General features: G+C 69.1%; 2 protein-coding genes across 3 annotated transcripts; both read left to right on the plus strand.

Annotated features, from left to right (window-relative positions):
• Positions 1-312: 312 nt before the first annotated feature.
• On the plus strand, positions 313-13,752 carry RABL6 (RAB, member RAS oncogene family like 6). Its single transcript, XM_045846316.1, has 15 exons — positions 313-697; positions 6,018-6,152; positions 6,690-6,737; positions 7,740-7,792; positions 8,213-8,304; positions 8,999-9,139; positions 9,433-9,538; positions 10,182-10,285; positions 10,683-10,978; positions 11,159-11,309; positions 11,664-11,828; positions 11,920-12,145; positions 12,407-12,578; positions 13,144-13,187; positions 13,265-13,752. The coding sequence occupies exons 1-15, from the start codon at positions 568-570 to the stop codon at positions 13,442-13,444; spliced, it is 2,043 nt and encodes a 680-aa protein (XP_045702272.1). The 5' UTR covers positions 313-567; the 3' UTR covers positions 13,445-13,752.
• A 1,323-nt stretch (positions 13,753-15,075) lies between these two features.
• AJM1 (apical junction component 1 homolog) lies at positions 15,076-20,977 on the plus strand. 2 transcript variants are annotated; one of them, XM_045845887.1, is made up of 3 exons: positions 15,076-15,122; positions 16,565-16,797; positions 16,879-20,977. In XM_045845887.1, exon 3 carries the CDS (start codon positions 16,938-16,940, stop codon positions 19,860-19,862), a length of 2,925 nt encoding a protein of 974 aa, XP_045701843.1. In that variant the 5' UTR covers positions 15,076-15,122; positions 16,565-16,797; positions 16,879-16,937; the 3' UTR covers positions 19,863-20,977. The 2 variants fall into 2 exon arrangements, with proteins under 2 accessions (XP_045701843.1, XP_045701842.1); XM_045845886.1 differs by lacking the exon at positions 15,076-15,122 and having other exon boundaries at positions 15,602-16,797.
• Positions 20,978-21,445: the final 468 nt, after the last annotated feature.

The following is a 21,445-nucleotide window of genomic DNA, read 5'->3' on the forward strand; positions in this document are numbered from 1 at the left end:
GCGGAGGGTTGGAAGGAGCCTCAGGAGGTGAACCTGGCGCGGGGGGGCGCATATATGGGGATCACGTTGGGAAGACTGCGGGAAGTGTGGTGTTCGGTGTGGATGCGCGATCCCAGAGTCCACGCGTGAGAGTAAGAAAAGGGGCCTCAGGGCAGATGCGGCCGAAGCGTTGGTTTAAGCTGAAACCCCCCGGGACCGCCTCCGCCCGCCCCGCCCCGCGCACGCACGCACACCACCGCACTCCCGTGGCCCTCGCGGTGCCCCGTAGCCGCGCGCACGGACCCGGGCGCATGCGCGCCGCCGCACTGCCTTGGCCCTCGAGGCGCCCCGTAGCCGCGCGTCCCGCTGAGCGGGCGCCAACATGGCAGCGCTGGCGGGCGGAGGGTGTCTGCGCGGGGGGCCGAGGGGCCCGGAGCGGAGTCGCCGCGGCTGAGCCCCCGAGAGACCTTCGAAGCAGGAGCCCGGCCACCGGGACGCGGGGCATGGTGCGATCCGCGCCTCGCCGCCGCCGCCGCCGCCGCCGCTGAGCTCGCCAGCCGCGCCGAGCTCGGACACGGAAGCGGGAAGATGTTTTCCGCGCTCAAGAAGCTGGTGGGGTCGGAGCAGGCTCCGGGCCGCGAGAAGAACATCCCCGCCGGGCTGCAGTCCATGAACCAGGCGCTGCAGCGGCGCTTCGCCAAGGGAGTGCAGTACAACAGTGAGTGGGCGCGGGGGCGTGGGGAGTGGGGCGCCCTGGCCGTGGCCCCTGGGACTCGGCAGAAACCGGCCCGCGGAGCGCTGAGGGGCCTGTCGCGCCTCGGGCCCCTCGCCGTTTGCGCGGTGATCGTGGCAGACCCTGTTCGTATGTTTTAGGATGTGCCGGCGCGTCGGGGGTGCCTTAGCGCGTTCTTTTGATGCCGTGGGGTGGGCGGGCCCCTCCCCTCCGACCGTGCCCTCCGACCGTGCCCTCCGACCGTGCCCTCCGACGGTGCCCTCCGACCGTGGGTCCTTCCAGAGGAGCGCTGGCCGGGTAGGAAACCTGTGTTTGGTTCGCACAGTGAAACTGGCCCAGGCGGTCCCCGTTCCCTGTGCGCTCTGCGGCGCCGCGACGGGTCCAGGTGACCTCGTCCGACAGGGATTCTTATATAACGTGGGAAGAGCTCTGTGGTCTGTGACACTTTGAAAGGGTGACGAGCTCTCCATCCGTGATCTGGGGTCACCTGCGGAGGGGCGGCGGAATCCTGCTGGCTCGGGTGGGACGCGCGCTCTGGGATCTTTGGACACGTAATATCAGCGACGCCACACATTCCTACCCACCCCCTTTTTAAAAGAAGCGTTTGTATGGGACGCAGTGGGAAAAGCTCCGGAGGGCACAGACTCTCGCCGGTCTGTGCCAGACCGCTCTTTCCCTGTGGGAAGAGCAGCGGGTGACAGCTGCCGCGGGGCGCCGGCCGTTTCCAGGCCTGTTATAAATTATGTAAACGGTGGAGCTCCTGGATGCTGTCTTCCTGACCTCGTTTGAGGTTTTCCGTCTCGCCGGCTCTTTCCCAGCAGTATTTAAAGGCTTCCTATGTTCCCTGCTTTTACGCGGTTCCCTGCCGAGCGTTTTCATAGGTGCTCCAGGAGTGGGGCCTTTCTCCCCCTTTGCTCCTCCAAGGGGAGCCGTCCAGGCCGTGGCGACGTGTCCTGGTCGCGGTGCGCGGCGTTGAGAAACTGGTTGGAGAGGCTTCCGTGCGGGTTTGAAAGAGAGTGGTTGCCGACGCGACCCACTCTCACTGTGTACGGAGTTCTCTAGCGGGGGGGGGGGGCAGGAGAGTGAGACCACGTATGTATTTCACAAATCTTTAAAGTCTGCGCTTGCACTCCTTGTTTAAGTCTAGTACTTACAGTATTACTTTCAATGTATTTTCAGTCCATTGGAAATTTGACCTGGAAACTATTCACCTTCCAGAAAGCTCTCCCTGATGGCCACGCCCCCTAGTGGGGGGGGCAGTGGGGTGGTCCGGAGAAGAACCGCCCCGGTCAGGTAGTGGGGGCCGGTCTGGCCTCCCGACCACTGACCCCGAGAGAAAGGTGGTGAGATTGGGAGGGGTCGGGGTGGGGGCCTGAGGTGCAGCCGAGAGGCGAGCGGGCCCGGCACCCGAACAGTGAGCAGGAGCAGTTTCCCAGCTGCGTGCTTTCCTTCCTTAGTCAGTGGGGCAGTGTCTCTGGTGTCCGTGTCCCAAGGTCCCTAGCTCAGAGCAGCAAGCCAGCAACGGGACAGTCGCAGATTCCGGGCTTTTGTTGGTGAGTGTGGACCTCCGAGTGTACATTTCTCACGATACGCTGTCCTCCCGGGGCGTGGCGGTCAGCCACTCTGCTCCACGTCGCAGTGGCGATGAGAAGTGACTCCTGGCGCACGTGCCCAGGGCCCGGCGTCGGGGCCAAATCAGAACCAAAGCCTGGACGAGACACCGGCCCCTCTGTGGTGGGGGAGTCGTTTGCTGGTCGAGTGGAAGGAAGAGTGTGACCTGACTGGGTCCGCCTTCTGTGGCAGCGGGACGCGGTCTGTCCGCGGTGTCGGCCGTGCCGTGCAGCGAAGCCACCGGACGGAGGGCGGCCCGAGTCCTGGCCCCGGCCGCAGGGCCGGGTCTAGACTGGGCTGGAACGCTTCCTCGCTGGAAACCTTTCGGAAGGTTGACCCTGGCAACAGAGCTTTTGCTTCAGGAGAGAAACAGCCACGTTTGGCGAGTGAGTTGGGCTGCCTCCGTGGAGTCAACTCGCGGGTCACCGGGCCTTTGCTGTCCCCGACGTGCCACGTGTCCCTGGTGGGTGTCCGTCCCTTCTCCAACACTCATTCATTCAGCACACGTGTGCGGTGTTGCTCCGCGAAAACCCAGCCGCCCCTCTGCCTCGCGGGCTTGCGTTCCAGGGGGTCGGGGTGGAGCACAGGGCGCGACCGTGGGGCCTGCCCAGCCAGAGGGAGCCTGGGCAGTGTCAGGTGGGGTGACCGGAGCAGCGCGGTGGGGCAGGAGGTAGGGAGGGTGCGACGGGGAGGGTGCAGAGGTCATGTCCTGGGTCCCGCAGGTCGCAGGGCAGGGCCGGGCCCAGGACAGCGAGGGCTGAGAGGAGCGCGGGAGGCCAGGCCTGTAGCCCCCGCCCCCAGGCACCCTGGGGACCAGAGCCCTGAAGGGCTCCGAGTGGAGAAGCCACCGCTGTGTTGGCGGCGGGCTGTCTGGGAGCAGGGGCCCGCTGGGAGTCTGCCGCGCGACCCGCGTGCAGCGAGTCCCCTGCAGAAGGGGCTGCACGCCTGCCCTTCGGGCAGCCCGCGCGCGCTCTCCCGTTCAGTGTGGGGGACGGTGACGTTCACTCTGAGGGCGTGTGTGGGGGTGTCGGTGCGTCGGCGCTGAGTCTGGGTGAAAGGAGTCCCGGCCGCAGCGGAGCCCCACCCTCCGCGCCTGGTCTGCACCGAGGAGAGCTGCGGCGGCGGGAGACTGCTGGCTGTCCGTCTGGGGAACCAGCTAGTTCGCCACATGCTGCTTTTTTTTTTTTTTATGTAAAGATTTTATTTATTTATTTTTTAGAGAGGGGGGAGGGAGGGAGAAAGAGGGAGAGGGATATGAGTGTGTGGTCGCCTCTCACACGCCCCACTGGGGACCTGGCCCCCAACCCAGGCTTGAGCCCTGGCTGGGAATTGAACCTGTGACCTTTGGTTCGAAGTTCAGTGCTCAGTGCACAGCCACAGGAGCCAGGGTGCCGCGTGCTGCTTAAGTAAAGGGCTGCTCTCACCACTTCCGGGTGAACTTGAAGGTTTTCCAAGTGAATCGCTCACTTAGCTAATGTGAGCCAAGGTCTGGGATCCTGAGGTTGATTTGACTTTGTTAAGAGTAAGCATTAGTTACTTTTGTTTATCAGATGAAGCCAGATCATTTTATTTACTTCCAGCGTTCTAGGATTTCTTTTAATTAACTTAAATGAGTCAACATCAAACTTTAAAATGACTTCACTTTGGGACAAAATAAAACTTCAAATTCTCCAAAGCTGGAGGAGGGTAGAAAAACGTTTTTCGAATTGACGAGGAAGAGGGGGCAACTCGGAGACCCCACCGAGACCCCGGACAGACAGGCCCGCGTGGAAGAGGGCCGGGCCGGCGACCGCCTGGCCGGTCGTTAAGAGGAGAGGTCAGCGCAGGGGTCCACTGAAGTGGGACTCGAGGTGCCGAGCCAAGCGGGTGTCCTGGGCAGGTGTCCGGCGGGAAGGCCGGCGAGGACGAAGAGGAGGCCTCCCTGGGGAGAAGACCGGGGTCCTCCCGTCACTCGTGGGGCACGTGAGACTGGGAGGTGTCTGTCCAGACCCTCTGCAGCTGGACATGTCGCTGGACATTTTCAGGACCGAAAAGGAAGACGAGGAAGTGGCCAGAGTGAGAAGACTGCCTCCAGGGAGGCAGCGGGGGGTGGGTGGCCTCAGGGACAGTCCGGTCCGCCTGGCGCTCCACACCACGCGAACCATGGTTCAGGAGCAGCTGCGGTTGGGCTGGGTCAGTCCCAGACGGACGGCCTGGGAGCCCCAGGGCAGCGATGTGCCAGGACGGGCGCATGCGTGCACGGTGGTCCCAGTGCTGGCAGTGACGGTGGCCGTGGGGACACAGACACAGAAACTCAAGTCCCAGAAGTGGGCACATCGTCCAGGGTGCAGCTGGTCAGAAGGGAAGCGTTTGAAAATCCTTGCTTCATTTAAGGGGAAGACAAAGATGTATTAACTTTGGACTTGATTAGAGCAAATGTGAATGTTAAAAACGTATGAGTTACTATTCAAAGAATAGAAATATACCAGGCAGATAGAGGAACAAGAACCCTGCACAGCCCTGGCTGGTGCGGCTCAGTGGACTGAGTGCCGGCCTGAGAACCAAAGGGTCACAGGTTCGATTCCCAGTCAGGGCACCTGCCTGAGTCCTGGGCCAGGTCCCCAGTAGGGGTCACTCAAGAGGCAACCACACATTGATGTTTCTCTCCCTCTCTTTCTCCCTCCCTTCCCTTTTGTCTAAAAATAAATAAATTTTAAAAATTAAAAAAAAAAAAAGCCCTGCACAGTCCTGACCGTGTGGCCCAGTGGATCTGAGCGGCGTCCTGCACAGCAGAAGGTCACTGGTTCGATTCCAGGTCAGGGCAGACGTCTGGGCAGCAGGCCCAGCCCCCAGCTGGGGGCTGGGGCGTGTGAGAGGCAGCCCATGGAAGTTTCTCAGCCCCTTCCCCTCTCTAAAAGTAAATAAACAAAATCTTAAACACGAAAGCCCCTGCACCGCGTGGTAGAAGGCCGCACCTGTCGGCGCTCCGGCACTCCCCCAGCCGGCTTGGTGCTGGTCCTCGCAGGCTCCGCCCAGTCTGCGAGGCGGCAGCCGCCTGCCCGCCCTCCTCCGCAGCTTCCCAGAGCAGACCGGGTCTCGGCGCCTGGAGCTGGACGCTGCCTCTCTCCAGGCAGCTGGAGCCCCTGCTCTTTGTGTGGAGCGGCGGCTCTGACCCCACGCACCGCTGCCCGGCGTGTCCCGCTGGCACAGGGTGGGGTGGGCTCTCCCCGGCCTTGCTCTGTCCTCCCGAGTCCACGCCTGGCCTGCGAAAGCCTGGCACCCAGCAGGGCCGCGCACTGAACGCGAAGAGCTGAGGGAAGCAGGCTGTGGGCGAGCCGTGGGGATCTGGGAAACGGGCTCGCCCGGCGCCAGCAGCCTGACCTTGACCCTGGGTGCATGAGCCCTGCTGGAGCCAGCTCTGGGAGAGACGCTTTCCCGTGAGTCTGAGGTCTGGGCGGGCACCACTGGGTCCGCCCGCGAGGAGGGCCTCCCGGGTCCTGCACGGCAGACCGGAGCGGCAGAGGCGCGGCCCCCCGGCAGCCCTGGACTCCAGTGGGCCTGTGGGCCCCCGTGCCCCGTCCCCGCTGGCTCCTCCCTGCTGGACAGCCACGCAGGCCAGGGTCTGGGGGAAGAGGGCCAGCGCGCAGACTCTGGGGCGGGGGGGTCGGCTCCGGTCCGGTTTCTTCGCCTGATCTCCGCCCCCCTCCCCCGCCAGTGAAGATAGTGATCCGCGGAGACAGGAACACGGGCAAGACTGCGCTGTGGCACCGGCTGCAGGGCAAGAAGTTCGTGGAGGAGTACATCCCCACGCAGGAGATCCAGGTCACCAGCATCCACTGGAGCTACAAGGGTGAGGCCGGCGGGCACGTGGGGCGGGGCGGCGGCTGCCCTGGCAGGGCGGGGCTTCCCGCCCATCGTCCTTCCTTGGCCGGCTCTCCTTGAAGTCACTGTTGGGGCGCCCTGGAGTCCCCTCCCAGAGGAGTGGGCAGGGCAGCAGGGGCTCGGCGGGGGTGCTGCCCCAAGGCCCCACCCTCGGGCCTGGAGAGCTCGGAAGGGCGAGGCTGTGGCTGGGCGGGGCGGTGTCCGGGGAGCAGCCCCCGCCGCGCTGCAGGCCTTGCCTCAGGCTTTGGAAGTCCCTGTCCCCGAAGGACTTGAGGGACAGAACACGCCTGGCGGCCCCCGGGCACTGCCGAGGGCAGCGGGCAGCCCCGCAGGACACCGAGGAGCCACCCCGGGCGTGGGCATCCGGGGTCAGCGCCCCTGCCGCCCGTGGGCTCGGGCCGGCGGACAGCGCGCTGGGGTTGCCCTGGGAACCGTGGCCTCCCCGCCGGCAGGGGGCGCGCGCGGGCGGGAGCCGGCTGCCAGTCCCCTCGCCTTCTCGTTCCAGCCACCGACGACGTGGTCAAAGTGGAGGTGTGGGACGTGGTGGACAAAGGTGAGCCGTGCTGCCCTGCCCGCGGCAGAGCCCCTGTCCCTGGTCCCCCGGCCGGGTCCCCTGTGTCCTTGTCCGTCGCGGGTCCCCGTCGCCCTTGGCGGCCGCTCTGCCCGCCGCGCAGGGGGTGGCCGCCAGCGTCTTGTCGTGGGAGGGCCGGCCGCTGCCGTTGTCCACCTGGGGCTGGGCCGCTGCTGCCCCGCCTCTGCGGGGGTGCGGGCGGGGGTGGGGGCCAGGAGGGACCGAGGCCTTCACACAGCGCTCTCACCCGCGGGGCCGGCCCTCTCGCTCCCGCCCCAGCTTGTCGACACCTGTCGGATGGGCCAGAGGGCGGGGGGCGGGTCCGGGAGAAGCTGTGGGAAGGGGCAGGTGCTGGTTTTCCGCTGAGTGAACCCCAGTTTGTCCTGGGAGGTTGTCTGTTTGCTTGTTTGTTTGCCTGGCCAGCTGCTCCGCGCCCAGGGCACCCTGGGGTTCCCGGGTGACAGCGGTCCCTTCTCAGAAGCACCTCCGCCGTGTGTGCCGGGGAGGCTCCTGGTCACGCGGGGTCACCAGTGCCCAGCGTGAGCTCGGGGCCTCCGTGAGCTCTGGGGCTGGGCTGGGGCTGGGCTGGGGCTGGCCTGGGGCTGGGCTGCCCTGCTGCGCCCTCTCGGGGCTCGGGCCTGGCCGGCCCTGGAAGGAAGTGCCGTGTTTGCAGCTGAGCCTGGCGGGGACGCCGGGGCGGCCTCCCGAGCGCCCTCTGCGCCCCGGGGCTGGCCCCCTGCCTTCAAGGGGGCCTTGCTGCCGGCAGCCCGCTGGGGTCTCTCTCTGGGTCGGGGTGGGGCCGGGGCAGCCGTAGCCCCCAGGGAGCCTCACTGGGGTCCCCACTCCCGGGGTCTCCAGTCCGTCCACTGCCCACTGCTGGTGGGGCTGGCGTGTGTGGGGGAGGGGGGTGCGAGGAAGGCTGCCCCTGGCCGTGCTTGGGCCCCGCGGGTCCACCTGGTCACTTCTGTGTCTTTCAATTAAAAGGAAAATGCAAAAAGCGAGGCGACGGCTTGAAGATGGAAAACGACCCCCAGGAGGTAGGCGGGGCCCTGCCTCTGGGGCCGGCGGTGGGGGAGGCCCCCCTGCCTGCCCGTCCCAGCTGCCCTTGGGACTGCAGCCACCCCGGCCGCGTTGGGGTGGCTGGGCCTGCCCCAGCTGGCAAAGCGCCAGCGACCCCGTCGGACCTTATGGGGAATTCGAGGGGCCCGGGAGGGACTTGGGTGAACCAGCCAAAGTGGGTGTTCCTGTCACAGAGGCCTCGGGTCCTTAAAGCACAGGACACGCCCTCACACCGCGGCCCCGGCCCCTGTGGGCGTGAGCGTGGCCCCTGGGGGCTCGGTCTGCGTGTTTCTCCGAAAAGGAAGCCACCGCAGGCTCTGCAGACGGTGGACGTCTGAGTCAGGCTTCTCCGGGGGCCGCCCTCCGTGCCGCCTCACGCCGGCCCCCTCCCGTCCCAGGCGGAGGCTGAGATGGCCCTGGACGCCGAGTTCCTGGACGTGTACAAGAACTGCCACGGCGTGGTCATGATGTTCGACATCACCAAGCAGTGGTGAGGGCACGGTCGGTTCCGCCGCCCTAGGGGAGCCTCCTCCTCCCCCGGCCGTGGCCCCGCCGGCGTCGCTACAGTGCGAACACTCCTCGCTGGCCAGCCGGGGGCAGCGCAGCCGCATGGAGCCCGGCCCAGACTCTCTGGGCATCTCCCACGTGTGGACGTGGGCTGGGGAGGGGGCGCTGGTGGCCCTTCCACAGCTTTCCCTGAAAAGACTCTAAAGTTGGGTGGAATCAGTGGTGCCATTATCGGGGGCGCCCAGGGTCCCCCCTGTGCTCTCTGACCTGTGCTGGGGCGACGCACAGCCGAGACCCATCTCAGCGGGAGGCCCCCAAGCAGGCTCAGCACGCAGGGTGTGGGGCAGGGGGCGAGGAGCCGCCTGCCAGGGCCCCCGCCGGAGCCCGCACCGGCACCGGTCAGCCCGCCTGCGTGCACACAGGAGAGGCAGGGCCAGGCTGCGTGCTCGGTGCCCGCTGCACTGTCCACTGCTCGTCCGACTTCCTCTGTCACTCACTCTCCCATCGGTCACCGTGTGACTGACTGTGAGGGCGGCGCGGGGCGGGCACCCGTGAGCGGCTGACGGGGGGCAAAGCCGGGGGGTCTGTGGGTTGTGGGAGGCGTGAAGCCCGGGGAAGGTGGGGCGGCGGGCGGCCAGTGGGGGCGCTCAGGCCTCCCCCCACACCCGCCCCCCCAGGACCTTCGCCTACGTTCTGCGGGAGCTGCCCAAGGTGCCGCCCCGCGTGCCCGTGTGCGTGCTGGGCAACTACCGGGACATGGGCGAGCACCGTGTGGTCCTGCCGGATGACGTGCGCGGCCTCATCGACGGCCTGGGCAGGTGGGCACCGTCGGGGGCCGGGCCGGGGGGCATGGCCCGCGGGGAGGGGCAGCAGGGCTGTGGGAGGGGCGGGGCACGTGGCCGAGCACCAAGGTGGTGAAGGCTTTGTGGCACCAGGTCGGGGCAGGTGGCCACACGGGCCCAGCACAGGGAGCGCCCGGCTCAGCGGGGCCCCTGAGGCTTGGGCCTTGGCCTGGGGGCCAGGGCCACGTGGGGGGGTCGCCCGCAGAGGGCCCCTCGGAGGCAGCGGGGGCAGCACGGCCCCACAGTCTCACGCTGCTCTCCGAGCGCAGGCCGCCGGGCTCCTCCTACTTCCGCTACGCCGAGTCTTCCATGAAGAACAGCTTCGGCCTGAAGTACCTTCACAAGTTCTTCAACATCCCATTCCTGCAGCTCCAGGTGGGCCCTGGCCCGTGCCCCCCACCCAGCGCAGCGGGCAGCCTGCTGCAGCGGCCGCTCCCGAGCCCCCTCCCCTCTGCGGGGCGGCCTGGGACCCCGGTCTCTGAGCCCCATGCAGCCGCAGGGGCACACGGGCGCCCGTCGCAGACGGAACCGCACACGCGGCCCCTCCCCTGAGCCTGGGCGCCGGCCCCTGCGTGGCGCTGCTGTGGCCCTCGTGCCTGTCCCCCCTCACCACACATGTCCCAGGTGGCCCGGCTCCCCTGACCACCCAGGTGGGGACGGCCGCCCTCCCCTCGGACCAGGCCTCTCCGCAGTAGCTGGGGGGTGGGCCTGACACCAGAGGGGGTGTCTCCCCAGCCCCCCACCCCACCCCACCCCACCCCACAGGTGCTTCTCAGCCCGTGTGGGGCGCCCTGAACCTCAGGGGCGCTTTGTGTGGACGGGGGTTTGTCCCTGTCCTTGTCGTCATCGTGGCCACGCCGAGCACCCCAGGTGTCGTGCCGGCCATCGGGACGTGCTGGGTGTCCACGCCCAGGGCTCGGCCGCGGCACTGCACCTGCGGCGGGGGGCGCGGGGACTGGGGGCCGGGGTGAGGTTGTCGCCGGGGCGGCGCGTGCTCAGTCGGCCCCTCCTCCCGCAGCGGGAGACGCTGCTGCGGCAGCTGGAGACCAACCAGCTGGACATGGACGCCACGCTGGAGGAGCTGTCCGTGCAGCAGGAGACCGAGGACCAGAACTACGGCATGTGCGTCCCGCCGCCCCATCGGCCCGGGCGCCTCGCGTGTGTCCGGAAGTGCCGCTCGTTTCCGCCCGGAAGTGGCGGGGCTCCGAGGGAGGCGCCCCGGGGCCCGCTGCAGGGAGGGGTGGGGACGGCCCCGCGGGGCCCCAGGCCAGCAGCCCCGTCTGTCCCTGGCCCGGGCCTCCCGAGTATTGGTGTCGGCCGTGAAATACTCAGAGCAGAGCAAGCTCTTGTCCGGAGCGAGCGGGCTGAGTGTTCAGTGGGACCCCCCCTCCGCCGGGTGCTCCGGAGGGCGGGAGGGCGGGTGGGCTGCTGAGCCGGGGGACGGGGACCCGGCCGTCCCCCCAAGTGAGAGGGAGAGAGCGGGAGGCGGGCTGCTCACCTCCGCCCCGTGTCCCCCCAGCTTCCTGGAGATGATGGAGGCGCGCAGCCGCGGCCACTCGTCCCCGCCGGCGGCCAATGGGCAGAGCCCGTCCTCCGGCTCCCAGTCGCCGGGGGTGCTCCTGAGCGCCCAGTCGACGGGCAGCTGCAGCCCCAGCACCCCGCAGCCCGTCCCCTCAGCCTGCCCCTCCCCGCCGTCCCCCGCAGAGGCCCCGCTGCCCCCGGCGCACCCCGCGGCCCCCGCCCCGAGGCGCAGCATCATCTCCCGGCTGTTCGGGACTGCGCCGGCCGCCGCCGAGGCGGCCCCTGCTGCCCCAGGTGGGCCCTCCCGGGCGGCGCCTCGGAGGGGGGGCGTGGGCGGCCGGGTGTGACGGCACCATCTGCCGGGCCCCGTGGGCTCCCCCCGACTGGGACGGGGGCCCTTTCCTCCTCCTGGGCGGGCAGCCTGTCGGCCCACCCCACGCCAGCCCCTGCTTGCATCCCGTCCCGCGGGCACAGATCCAGCCCCAGCTGCCGAGGCTCCAGCAAAGGTCCGGGACGTGGAGGACTTTGTTCCCGCCGACGGCCTGGACCACAGCTTCCTGGACGATGTGGCCGCCCCGAGGGATGACAGGAGAGTTGAGGCCAAGGTCCCTCCGGACAGCGACAGGTCAGGGGGCACTCAGTCCCACCCGCACGCTCCCTGCTGGTGCCGAGCCCGAGACGGGGTCTGTGTCCCCGTAAAAATGCACCCGAGAGACCGAAGCCAGCAGCATGCTCCCGCCCGAGTGCCCGCGCCCACCTGTGAGCCCCCGCCCTTCCCCCCACACTCTGAGGGAGACAGTGGGCCCTCCCTCAAGCTCCGGTCCCTCCCCGTCAGCCCCCCCCCCCCGTTTGTCCCCATGGGAACACGCGCCCGGGGGAGCAGCCCCGGTTGGTGCCCAGGGCTGGTGGCTGCCAGAGGGTCCTGGGCGGGGGGCCTAGTCGTGCTCGTGACCTCTGGCCCCCCGTCCCTCCTTGGCAGTGACGGGGAGGCCCTAGGAGGGAACCCGATGGTGGCAGGTTTCCAGGATGACGTGGACCTCGAAGATAAGCCGCCCAGCGGGCCCCTGCCACCCACGGGCCCTGTCCCCGGGGAGGACGCCGCAGCGCCGGCCTCCCAGAAGGGCTCCGAGCCCGGGACCACCCAGTACGTGGGGCTCCAGGGGGGAGGGGCTCCAGGGGGAGGGGCTCCAGGGGGAGGGGCGGGCACAGGCCCCTGACCCCTCCTCCTCCCATAGGCCCTCCGCAAAGGCCCCGAGGCCGCACAGGCACTCGGCCCCCAGGGCAGCGGAGCTCCCCAGGCCCCCCGCCGAGGGCGCCGCTCTGGGGCCCAGGGACAGGAAGGGGGAAGAAGCAGCAGCGTCATCGGAGAGCGACCCTGAGGGGCCCATCGCTGCTCAGATGCTGTCCTTCGTCATGGACGACCCTGACTTCGAGAGTGACCTGGACGTGCCCGCGAGGGCGGTGAGGAGCCCTGAGGCCGTGTCCGGGACGGGAGAGGCTGGGAGCTCGGGGGCCAGAGCCCCACCCGCGCAGCCCCCCGGCCTGGGCCTGTGTGCCCTCCACGGTGACGGAGCCGGGGCTTCAGCATCCGGGCTGCCACGCACGGGCGTCGCCGCGCCCCTGACCTGGGCCGAGGGCGGCCCCTCAAGGGGGCTTGTCGCCTGCCCAGGAAGTGGCAGAGCCTGACCGCAGGGGTGACGAGGTGGCCTCCCTGGCCTGCAGGACGAGTTCCCGGTGCGAGAGGACCCCTCCGACGAGACGGACGAGGACGCTGGCCCCGCCGTGCCGCCCCCGCCCCCCAAGCCCCGCATTCCGTCCTTCAGGGTGAAGGACGAAGTGGACCTCTTCGGCTTGGGGCTGGAGGAGACCGGCCACAAGGCCAGCAGTGGTGAAGGTAGCTGAGGCCGGGCACCCTGGGGCGGCCCCGCCAGGGGGCGCGTTTCTGTCCCTTCTCGCCCTGGGTGTCCTCGGAGCAGCAGGGCCGCGCCACAGGGCCCAGCAAGCTGGCTGTCAGTTCCCTGAGAGCTGCCCCCGCCTGCCTGCCTGCCCCCCAGCCCGGGCTGGCGTCCGTCTGTGCTCCGGTGACACGGGGCACTTGGGGCTGGGGGCTGGCCGGGCGTCCACCCAGGAGGCGCTGAGTGGCGCCGCTGCGGGCCGGCGGAGAGCCCACGCGCACCCTGAGTCCAGCCCTCTGCCCACGCGCAGGCTTGGCCTTCTTCGGGCCTGAGAGTCTCCATGGCTCCCTGGCCCGCGTGAGCCCAGCTCTGCCCCAGGCGCAGTGTCAGCTGGTCCTGGGGAGGGAGGGAGGGAGGGAGGGAGGGAGAGGCAAGGACCTCCCAGGCTTGTCCCCTGGAGTGGAGGTGGAGCTGCGCCTGTCACCCAGCGGCGCCAGGGGGCGGGTGGGGGAGGGGGCGGCTCCTGCAGTGGTGGCTGAGCCGACCGGCGCCCCCTCCGTGCAGATAAGCCGCCATCCAAGGAGAAGAAGAAAAAGAAAGGCCGAGAGGTACGCCGCCTCCCCGCAGGGGCCGGGTGGTGGCGGGCCCGGTCCCGGCGCCCCGCTGACGCTAGCTGCGCCCACAGGAGGACAAGGCTGCGAAGAAGAGGAGCAAACACAAGAAGGGCAAGGACAAGGAGGAGCCCCGCGAGGACCGGCGCCGGCGGCGGCGCGAGAGGACGGCGGTGGACGAGCTGGAGGCCTTCCTGGGCGGCGGGGCCCCGGGCGGCCGCCTCCGCGGGGGCGGGGACTACGAGGAGCTCTAGGCCGGCCGCCCTGCCGGGCTCGCTGCTCCGCGCAGCGCCGCCCCGCGGCTTCTCAGGGAGGGACTAAGGCCCCGCGCCGGCGAGGCTGTTTACAGAGGCGGGAGTGCCGTGGTCGCCGCCCAGCCCCTGCTTGCCCGGACTCCCGCATGCGGCCCAGCTTCCCGCGGGCTCCACAGCCGCTGGCCCCGCGCCCAGCGTTGCGCCTGTGCCGGTGCGCCTCTGTCCAGGGCCGGGATGTCTTCCCTCGGCGCCCCGGTTCCTTTTCCTCCTTCCACACTGATCTCCGACCATAAAGCTCTCTTGTTTTACTGCGTGTCTGCGTGCCGCTTCCTGCCGTCCGGCTCCCAGGGCAGCCTGCAGGCCCCTTGCCCCCCGTCGCCCTGGGTTGCTGTTGGGCCAGAGCCTTTGTTCCCACTGGGGAGGCTGCCCCTGGGGTAGGAGGACTTCCCATGAGAGCCACGTGCTGTCCAGGCTGGGCCAGTATGGCCACTGTCCTGCATGTCTGCCCCAGGCCCCCCAGGAATATGTGGGGGGTGGCCAGTTCTCTGAGGGCAGGTGTGTCCTGCTGGCTGCCACAGGCCCCTGGCCTTGACCACCTCCCTGCCCCCTCCAGAAACCTCCCCTCTGGCTCTGATGCTACAGCTGCCCCTCCTGGTGGGCAGGCTGAGCCACCCGGTGGGAGGGTGGTGGCTGGGTGTCCCCTCCCTTTCCCTCAATTTCTGTTCCTAGGCTTTGAACCTGGGGTTGGGGAGAGGGGCCATGGGCCAGCAGTCCCTGGGCAGGCACCCCACTGCTAGGCAGGGACTCCCCTTAGCCCACAGCCTGTGAGGCTGACCGTCCCTGTGGGGCCCATGAACACGGGGAGGAGGCCAATACACTGTCAACCTGCCCAGGGCCTGAGTCTTACAGACCCACAACAGGACAGGTACCACCCTTTGGAGCCAGGGGTGTGTGTCACCCGCTCCTCTGTCCAGCTAGAATGTTCCCTGGCTGCACACTGCGCTGGGGAGGGGCTGACACGGCTGCAGTTGCCACCTGCCTACCTGTCCGGGGCTGGGAGCCCCACCTGCCTGACACCAGATGCTGGGTGGGGTGGGAGCCGGTCGGCCAGGAGTCTCCGGGAGAAGCTCCAGGCCCCAGTCCGGCTTGGGGACCATATGGCCCCAGGTACCTGCGGAGAGCTTGGCGCCTCGGTGCGGCAGCACAGAGCCAGCAGGGTGGGTGGAGGGCAGCCCATCTGCTCATGCCTGGGCCCAGCCCCGGTGTGAATTCCGGGAGATGTCCACAACCCCGGCCGCGGTGGGGGGCGGGGGGGGGCTCCTCCGGACGGCCAGCTGCCGGGTCAGGGCCGGCGGAACCGGAAGGTCCCCTGGTTAGACCTCCGACTTGCACCTTATGGGTGCCGACGTCGCCTCCTGCAGCTCCAAGCCCAGCACTGGTGCGGAGCCAGCGGGCCACGTGGGTCCCAGGCCCCAGGCGCGGCCCCTTTAAGTGCAGCTCCGCCGGCTACCACCTGGGGCAGCACTGAGCGGACGGACAGCCTCCGCTCCGCTGCCTCGAAGCTTCTGCCGGTGCCGGGGACGCGGCGCGGATGCGGCGGGGACGTGGGGGCGCGGGGGCCGGTGGGCGGGCTTGGGCCTGCGCACCGCACCAGGTTCGGCGGGGGAGCAGCGATCAGGTAAGGGGTCGGAAGCTGCTGCCCCATGCGCTGCCTTTGGTGGGGCCCCCGCAAGGATGGGGTCCCGCCTCCGGCCATCCTGCGAGGGCGCCCGGGGACTGGGGACTGGGGGCCAGGCTCTGCCGTGGGAGGGCCTGCCCCGAAGCTCATTAGGCCTAGGACCCAAGCGGGGCGACAGCCCTGCCCCGTGGGGTGGGTGTCGTTCTCACTGTAGCAGCGGCAAGGCCAGGCTATCACCTCCTGGGGCGGAGCCTCACCCAGTCCTACGGCCCGATTCCGGCCTGGCTTTGAGCAAGGGGGGCGGGGGGTGGCCCTACCAACCAGGGACAGAGTTGGGGTGGACAGCAGGCTTGGTTGGGGGCAAGCGCTGGACCTTGGTGACCCTGACCCAGAAGAGCTGCCCGGCCGACCGACAGCCCCTTGCACACCTGGGATGCAGGGTCTACGACCAGAGGTCCTGACAGGAGAAGAGACCTAGTACCCCCTTTCCCCAGCCCACCCTGGGGCGCACTCCTCAGGCCATGTGAGGGGTTTCGGTCCTCTCGGCGCCATCCCAGCCCCCCCCCCCCAGCCTGTCGGGCCCTGGCGCCACGGAGGGGCTGGTGGCCCAAGTCTGAATGTGAGCCTAGTACAGAAGGGTGGACCCCAACCCAGCCGCGCCGCGGGGGCGTGGAACCTTGGGTTTCCATGGAAACTTGCTGAGATGCTGTGGGGGGCCCTTTCCTGAGAAAGGGGGTGGCGCTCAACCCACCCACCACCCCGCCTCCCCCACAGACAGCCGGCCTCCTGGCCAGACGCCCTACTCAGGGGAAGAGGGGCGGCCCGGAGCCCTGGCTCCCACGCTGTCCTGCAGCCCCAAGGGTGCACGCAGCACACAGGCTGCAAAGCTGGGGGCCACTCTCCCAGCCTCGTCACCAAACCCCAGTGAGCTCGGTGGGTTTCAGCCACCCCAAATAGCTGGAGCCAGAGGTTTCTGCAAAGGAAGGGGGGGCGGCTTTAGGGTCCAGATATGCTCTTTGGGGACATCCTTCTGGCCGGGGACATACCAAGCATCAAGGGTGGAACGGGCCGGTGTCAGCTTAAGGGCCGTACCTGGACCTGATGGAGCCCCCTCCGGGCCCACGGGGACCTCGGAACTGGGGCTTGGAGCATCTGGCTGTCCCCAGTGCAGCGGCCCTGCTGTGCGGGGGGAGGGGCTCCACGCGCAGCCCCGTCAGCAGGTGGGGTGTGAGCGTCGGTGACTGTGCAGACACAGCTGAGGCCAGCGCCCGTGGAGGGCGCGCTCTGCACTGGGTGCTCGGGCGCGCGTTTGTCACCGATGGGTGATGGAGCCGGCTGCCATGAAGAGGTCTGTACTGAAGCCCGCAAATGAGTTCACGGTCATTCCAGCCACGGGCACCAGGGGGCAGCCCTGGGCCCACACCCCTCCTCTTCCCACTCAGTCCTGGACCAGGAGAGGGGGTCTGACCAAGCCTGCCTCCACGGGCATCGCCTTTCTAGCCAGCCCGTCCCAGTCCCGTCCCAGCAGAAGGTGGCCAACAAAGATGGGGTGGGGGACCCGAGTGGCTGGACAGCTGGGTTCCTCCTGCAGGGGCTTCCGACGCCGGCATGGAGCAAGTGCCTGTGGCCTCAGCCAAGGCCCCAAGCCAGGGCTGCTCCACCCACTGCGCCCCAGGTAAGTGGGGCCAGCCCCGGGGGGGAGTCGGGCCTGGGTCTGGGCTTCGGAGAGGCCACAGTGACACGTGTCTCCTTCCAGGGCGAAAGCCCTACAAGGCCGAGTGAGCTGCAGCCGCCAGCCTGGGGCCCTCTTTTAAGATGACCCGCACGGACCCGCCAGACTTGTTGGTGTCGACCGTGTATCAGGACATCAAGGTGGCGACCCCGGGGCCCAAGTCCAGGCGCCCGCGCCCGCCATGTGAGCGCTCCATGGCCCGGCCTGCTGCTCCCGCGCCTTTCAACAAGCGCCACTGCCGCAGCTTCGACTTCCTGGAGGCGCTGGACGGGGCAGCCATGGAGACATTCCCTGAGCCACCGCCCCCGGAGCACCCTGCGCCGCGCGCCCGGTCCCGCGACAGCGAACCCCGGCGCCGCGCCCGCTCCAAGAGTGCGCCCCGCGCGCCCCCAGGCTTAGCTCCCGCCTCGCCTCCAGTGCTGCCGCGCCGAGGCCGGGAGGTCCAAAGGGCGGCGCGGGCGGAGGAATCCCCGCGCCGGGAGCCCGCATACCCCGCGCTGCGCGCGCTAGCCAATGAGCTGCACCCCATCAAGCTGCAGCCACAGCGCGGCGGGCCAGGCCGCATCGCTCCCCTGTGCGCCACCGCCGGCCGCTGCGCACCGCCCGAGCCGCCTTCCGGGCCCGCCCCCCACGTCCGCTGCCGCCTGGACATCAAGCCTGACGAGGCGGTGCTGCAGCACGCCGCCCGGGGCTCGCGGCCCTGCGGGCCCATTGAGACCACGCCCTGGGTCCGCGTGGCTCCCCAAATTCACGGTCTGACGGTGCCCGGGCCTCGCCATGTGGGGCTGTCGCGCACCCCCACCCCTAGTGACTCGTACTGCACCGACACCCGGGCGCTGTACTGCGACGGGCCCCTACCGGGGCCCCGGGACTACGTGGAGCGCCGAACTCTACCCTTCACCACCCCACCAGGCCCCACCCAATTCTTCTACACGGAGGAGGCCGAGGGTCACCCGGGCGGCTTTACAGCCAGCCCCGTTCCTGCCTTTGACAACTATTTCCCCAGGCCCTTGCAGCCCGAGGAGCCCCGGGGACCCAGTCCACGGCGTGGGGGAGGCTACTATGCAGGGGACATGCGCACTTTTCCGGTCCATCAACCACCCTCCCGCTCCTACTACGGAGAGGGCCCCCGAGCCTATGGCCCACCCTGGGGGCCCCACTATTCCCCGGAGGAGCCCCAGGCCCACCCCAACATCCGACCCTTTTACACGGAGGACTTCGGGCGGTACCGAGACCGAGACGCCCTGGCGAGGACTTACCCACACCCCCGTAGCAGCCTGGCCTGGGGCGACTGGGGCCTGAGGCCTTACGGGACTTTGCAGGTGGCACCTCCCCCAGACCCTGGCCCGTTGCTCGCTTCATGGCATGGTGGCACCGGCACCAGCCCGCCCCGGCTGGCCACGGACAGTCGCCACTACTCACGTTCCTGGGACAACATCCTGGCGCCTGCGCCACGCCGCGAGGACCCCCTGGGCCGCGGCCGCAGCTATGAAAACCTGCTGGGAAGAGTGGAGGCACGGGAACCACCGGGCACGTACCCCGAAGGCCGGCGCCCGCCAGTCGTCGTGAACCTGTCCACCTCGCCCAGACGCTACGCGGCGCTGTCGCTGTCCGAGACTTCACTGTCCGAGAAGGGCCGGCCGGGAGAGGGCCTGGGCCGCAACTGGTATGTCACGCCCGAGATCACCATCACCGACAACGATCTGCGTGCCTCTGAGGGCCCGGCCGCGGGGGGCTGGCCGCTCCCCCGGGGCCGCCCGCGGCCTGCCGCGCCCGCTGCCCGAGACGGCCCCACTCCCGGCCGCCAGCGCAGCCTCGAGCAGCTGGATGAGCTCATCACGGACCTGGTGATCGACTCCCGGCCGACGGCCGGTCAAGGACCCGAGCCTGTGGCCGACGGCCTGGGCCGCCAGCTTCGCCGCCTGCTAGACTCGCGGCCCGCGGGCCCCGAGGCCCCCGCGCTGGCGCCGCGCTCACCACCGGCGTCCGCCGGCAGCGCGGAAGAGCCTGCGGGCGCAGGGCAGACGGCGGACGCGTCCCCGGACCCCAGCGCGGATGAAGACGACCTGATGACTTGCTCCAACGCGCGCTGCCGGCGCACGGAGACCATGTTCAACGCCTGCCTCTACTTCAAGTCCTGCCACAGCTGCTACACCTACTACTGCTCGCGCCTGTGCCGCCGGGAGGACTGGGACGCGCACAAGGCGCGCTGCGTGTACGGCCGCGTGGGCAGCGTGTGCCGCCACGTCCTACAGTTCTGCCGCGACAGCGGTCCGGTGCACCGCGCCTTCTCACGCATCGCACGGGTCGGCTTCTTGTCGCGCGGCCGCGGCGTGCTCTTCCTGGGTTTCCCGAGTCCTGGCTCCGCGGAAAACTTCCTGCGTTTCGGGCTCGAAGGGCTGCTGCTGTCACCTACCTACCTGTCCTTGCGCGAGCTGGCCACGCACGCCGCACCCCTGGGCAGCTACGCGCGTGAATTGGCCGCTGCAGGGCGTCTCTACGAGCCGGCCGAGTGCTTCCTGCTCAGCGTGTCCGTGGCCGTAGGCCCCGGCGTCACGCCTCCCGGCGCTCCCACCCGGCCCGCGCCGCGCAGCCCCGGGCCCACGGTGCGCAAGTTCGCCAAAGTGGCGCTGGCGGCCGGCAGCCCCGCGCGGCCCCCCCCTGTGCGGGGTCGCGAGCCCGATATGGAGACCCTGATCCTGACGCCGCCACCCGGCACAGCGGGCCTGGACCAGGAAGGCGAGGCAGGCCGGCGCGCGCGCGAGGTGGCTTTCATCCACATCCAGCGTGAGCTGAGGCTGCGCGGTGTCTTCCTGCGCCACGAGTTCCCGCACGTCTATGAGCAGCTCTGTGAGTTCGTCGAGGCCAACCGGCGCTTCACACCCACCACCATCTACCCCACGGACCGGCGCACTGGCCGCCCCTTCATGTGCATGATCATGGCCGCCTCCGAGCCTCGAGCGTTGGACTGGGTGGCCAGCGCCAACCTGCTCGATGACATCATGTGAGGCGCGGGGTCGCACCAGGTCCCCACCGGGTCCACCTAGGGCCGGGCCCAGTTCACCCAGGGCCGCCCTCTAGCCCCGCCCACGTTGTTCAGGCCCCGCCCACCCAGGGACGCCCTGAGCCCCGCCCAGCCCACTCAGGACCTGCTTCGTCCATGTAGACCCCGCCCCTGCCTCGCCTAAGCCTGGTCTCAAACTCTCCCAGTCCCCGCCCTCCTGGCCCGGAGCTCCGCCCAGACCCCACTCCACTGTGTTTTCTACAGGCGCTGCCATGCCCTCCTACCCGACTGCGACTCCCCTGCCACCAGCCCAGCCACGTTCCCCCTGCCCCAGCTCTCGCCCGGGCCTCCCCAGAGGCCGGTCCTTGGCCACTTGGTGCTCCCCGCTGGGAGGCGGGGTGGGCCTGAGGACCCCCCGGCCCTGCCGTCAGCGGAGGGGTCACTATTGCAGACCCTACCGCGCAGATCCGGTCCGTCCGTTCGTCCCCTGTCCATCGCAGGGCCTCCTTGGAACCTCCCGAGCCCGGTTCCCCTGGTCCAGGAGCTCGAGTTCACCAAAGCCTAGTCCCGTCCCACTTAACACACCCCCCGCCCACCCCCTGTGGTCTGGGTTGCGTCCAGTCCAAAGGCCTTTCCTCTCTGGAGGACACCCTGGTCGGTCTCGGTGTGCCTGCGTCCGGAGCACGCCCTGCCCTGGTGGGTCGCGGTGCATTTCCACCGGCCCTAGTCTCGGCTGGAGCGGGGGCACAAGCCGGCCCCCGAGCCCGCACGTTTTTCGGGGGTCCCCGCCAGCCTCCCCTCACCATAGGCTTTCCTGGGCCCTGCAGGAGGGGCAGGGGCGAGCGGCAGTGGAGGGGGACTCGGAAGTCTTCGGTCAAGGTGCAAGACATTCAGCCATAGGGGAGGAGGATCAGTGCAGCGTGGGGCGCTGGCCAGGCGCTGGCCCATAGCGGAGATCTGGCTGGGCGTTAGTCGGGCTGCCTGCCCACACCCGACAGAATGGCCCAAAGGGAGTGCCAGGGCCAGGTTCACAGCAACAGTGCAGGATCTAACCTCACAGGGGGGCCCGGAAACCGAGGGCGATGGAGCCGGGGGCCGGAGTGGGGGGAGACTTCAAGAGGGGCGCCTATGCGCTGGCGTAGGGAGACCAGAGGACGGGTTTCCCTGGTGGGAATTAGGCTGGGAGAAGCGTGGGTGGGAGCGAGTGAAGGCTCAAGCTAATTGGTCAGGGCAGACCGAGGGGCGGGGACGTCGTTGCACGAACGCCCCCCAACGCCCGCGCGCTCGATCTGTGCGTTAGTTCCTTGTGTTGCCAGCTGGAAACGTGAAGCTAGGTTCCCGGCTCCGGGCCGCGGGAGCGCAAGTTCGAGTGGCCCTTAGCCCGACCTCCCCTGTTCATCCTGGCCCAGGCCCGGGCTCCACGGAGACCGAGGGGCCGGGAGAGAGGATGAGGCCGGGCACCCACAAGGGCCCTTCTGGAGCTCCCAGCCCCCTATTGGGGCCGAGAAGGGGCATCAATTGAATTAAATTTTGAACGCCTCCGTTCCGGGCTCTCTCCCCCGACCGAAAGCCCCCATGATTCCCGCC

The sequence above is a fragment of the Phyllostomus hastatus genome, unplaced genomic scaffold (genome assembly GCF_019186645.2).
Source record: "Phyllostomus hastatus isolate PE091 unplaced genomic scaffold, TTU_PhHast_1.1 phas_contig_495, whole genome shotgun sequence".
Lineage (NCBI taxonomy): Eukaryota > Metazoa > Chordata > Mammalia > Chiroptera > Phyllostomidae > Phyllostomus > Phyllostomus hastatus.

Coding starts and splice junctions, on each gene's coding strand:
- RABL6 (XM_045846316.1), top strand. CDS start 568: ATGTTTTCCGCGCTCAAGAAGCTGGTGGGGTCGGAGCAGGCTCCGGGC. Junction 6,738..7,739: donor GTGGGACGTGGTGGACAAAG/GTGAGCCGTGCT, acceptor TTCAATTAAAAG/GAAAATGCAAAAAGCGAGGC. Junction 9,539..10,181: donor TCCCATTCCTGCAGCTCCAG/GTGGGCCCTGGC, acceptor CTCCTCCCGCAG/CGGGAGACGCTGCTGCGGCA.
- AJM1 (XM_045845887.1), top strand. CDS start 16,938: ATGACCCGCACGGACCCGCCAGACTTGTTGGTGTCGACCGTGTATCAG.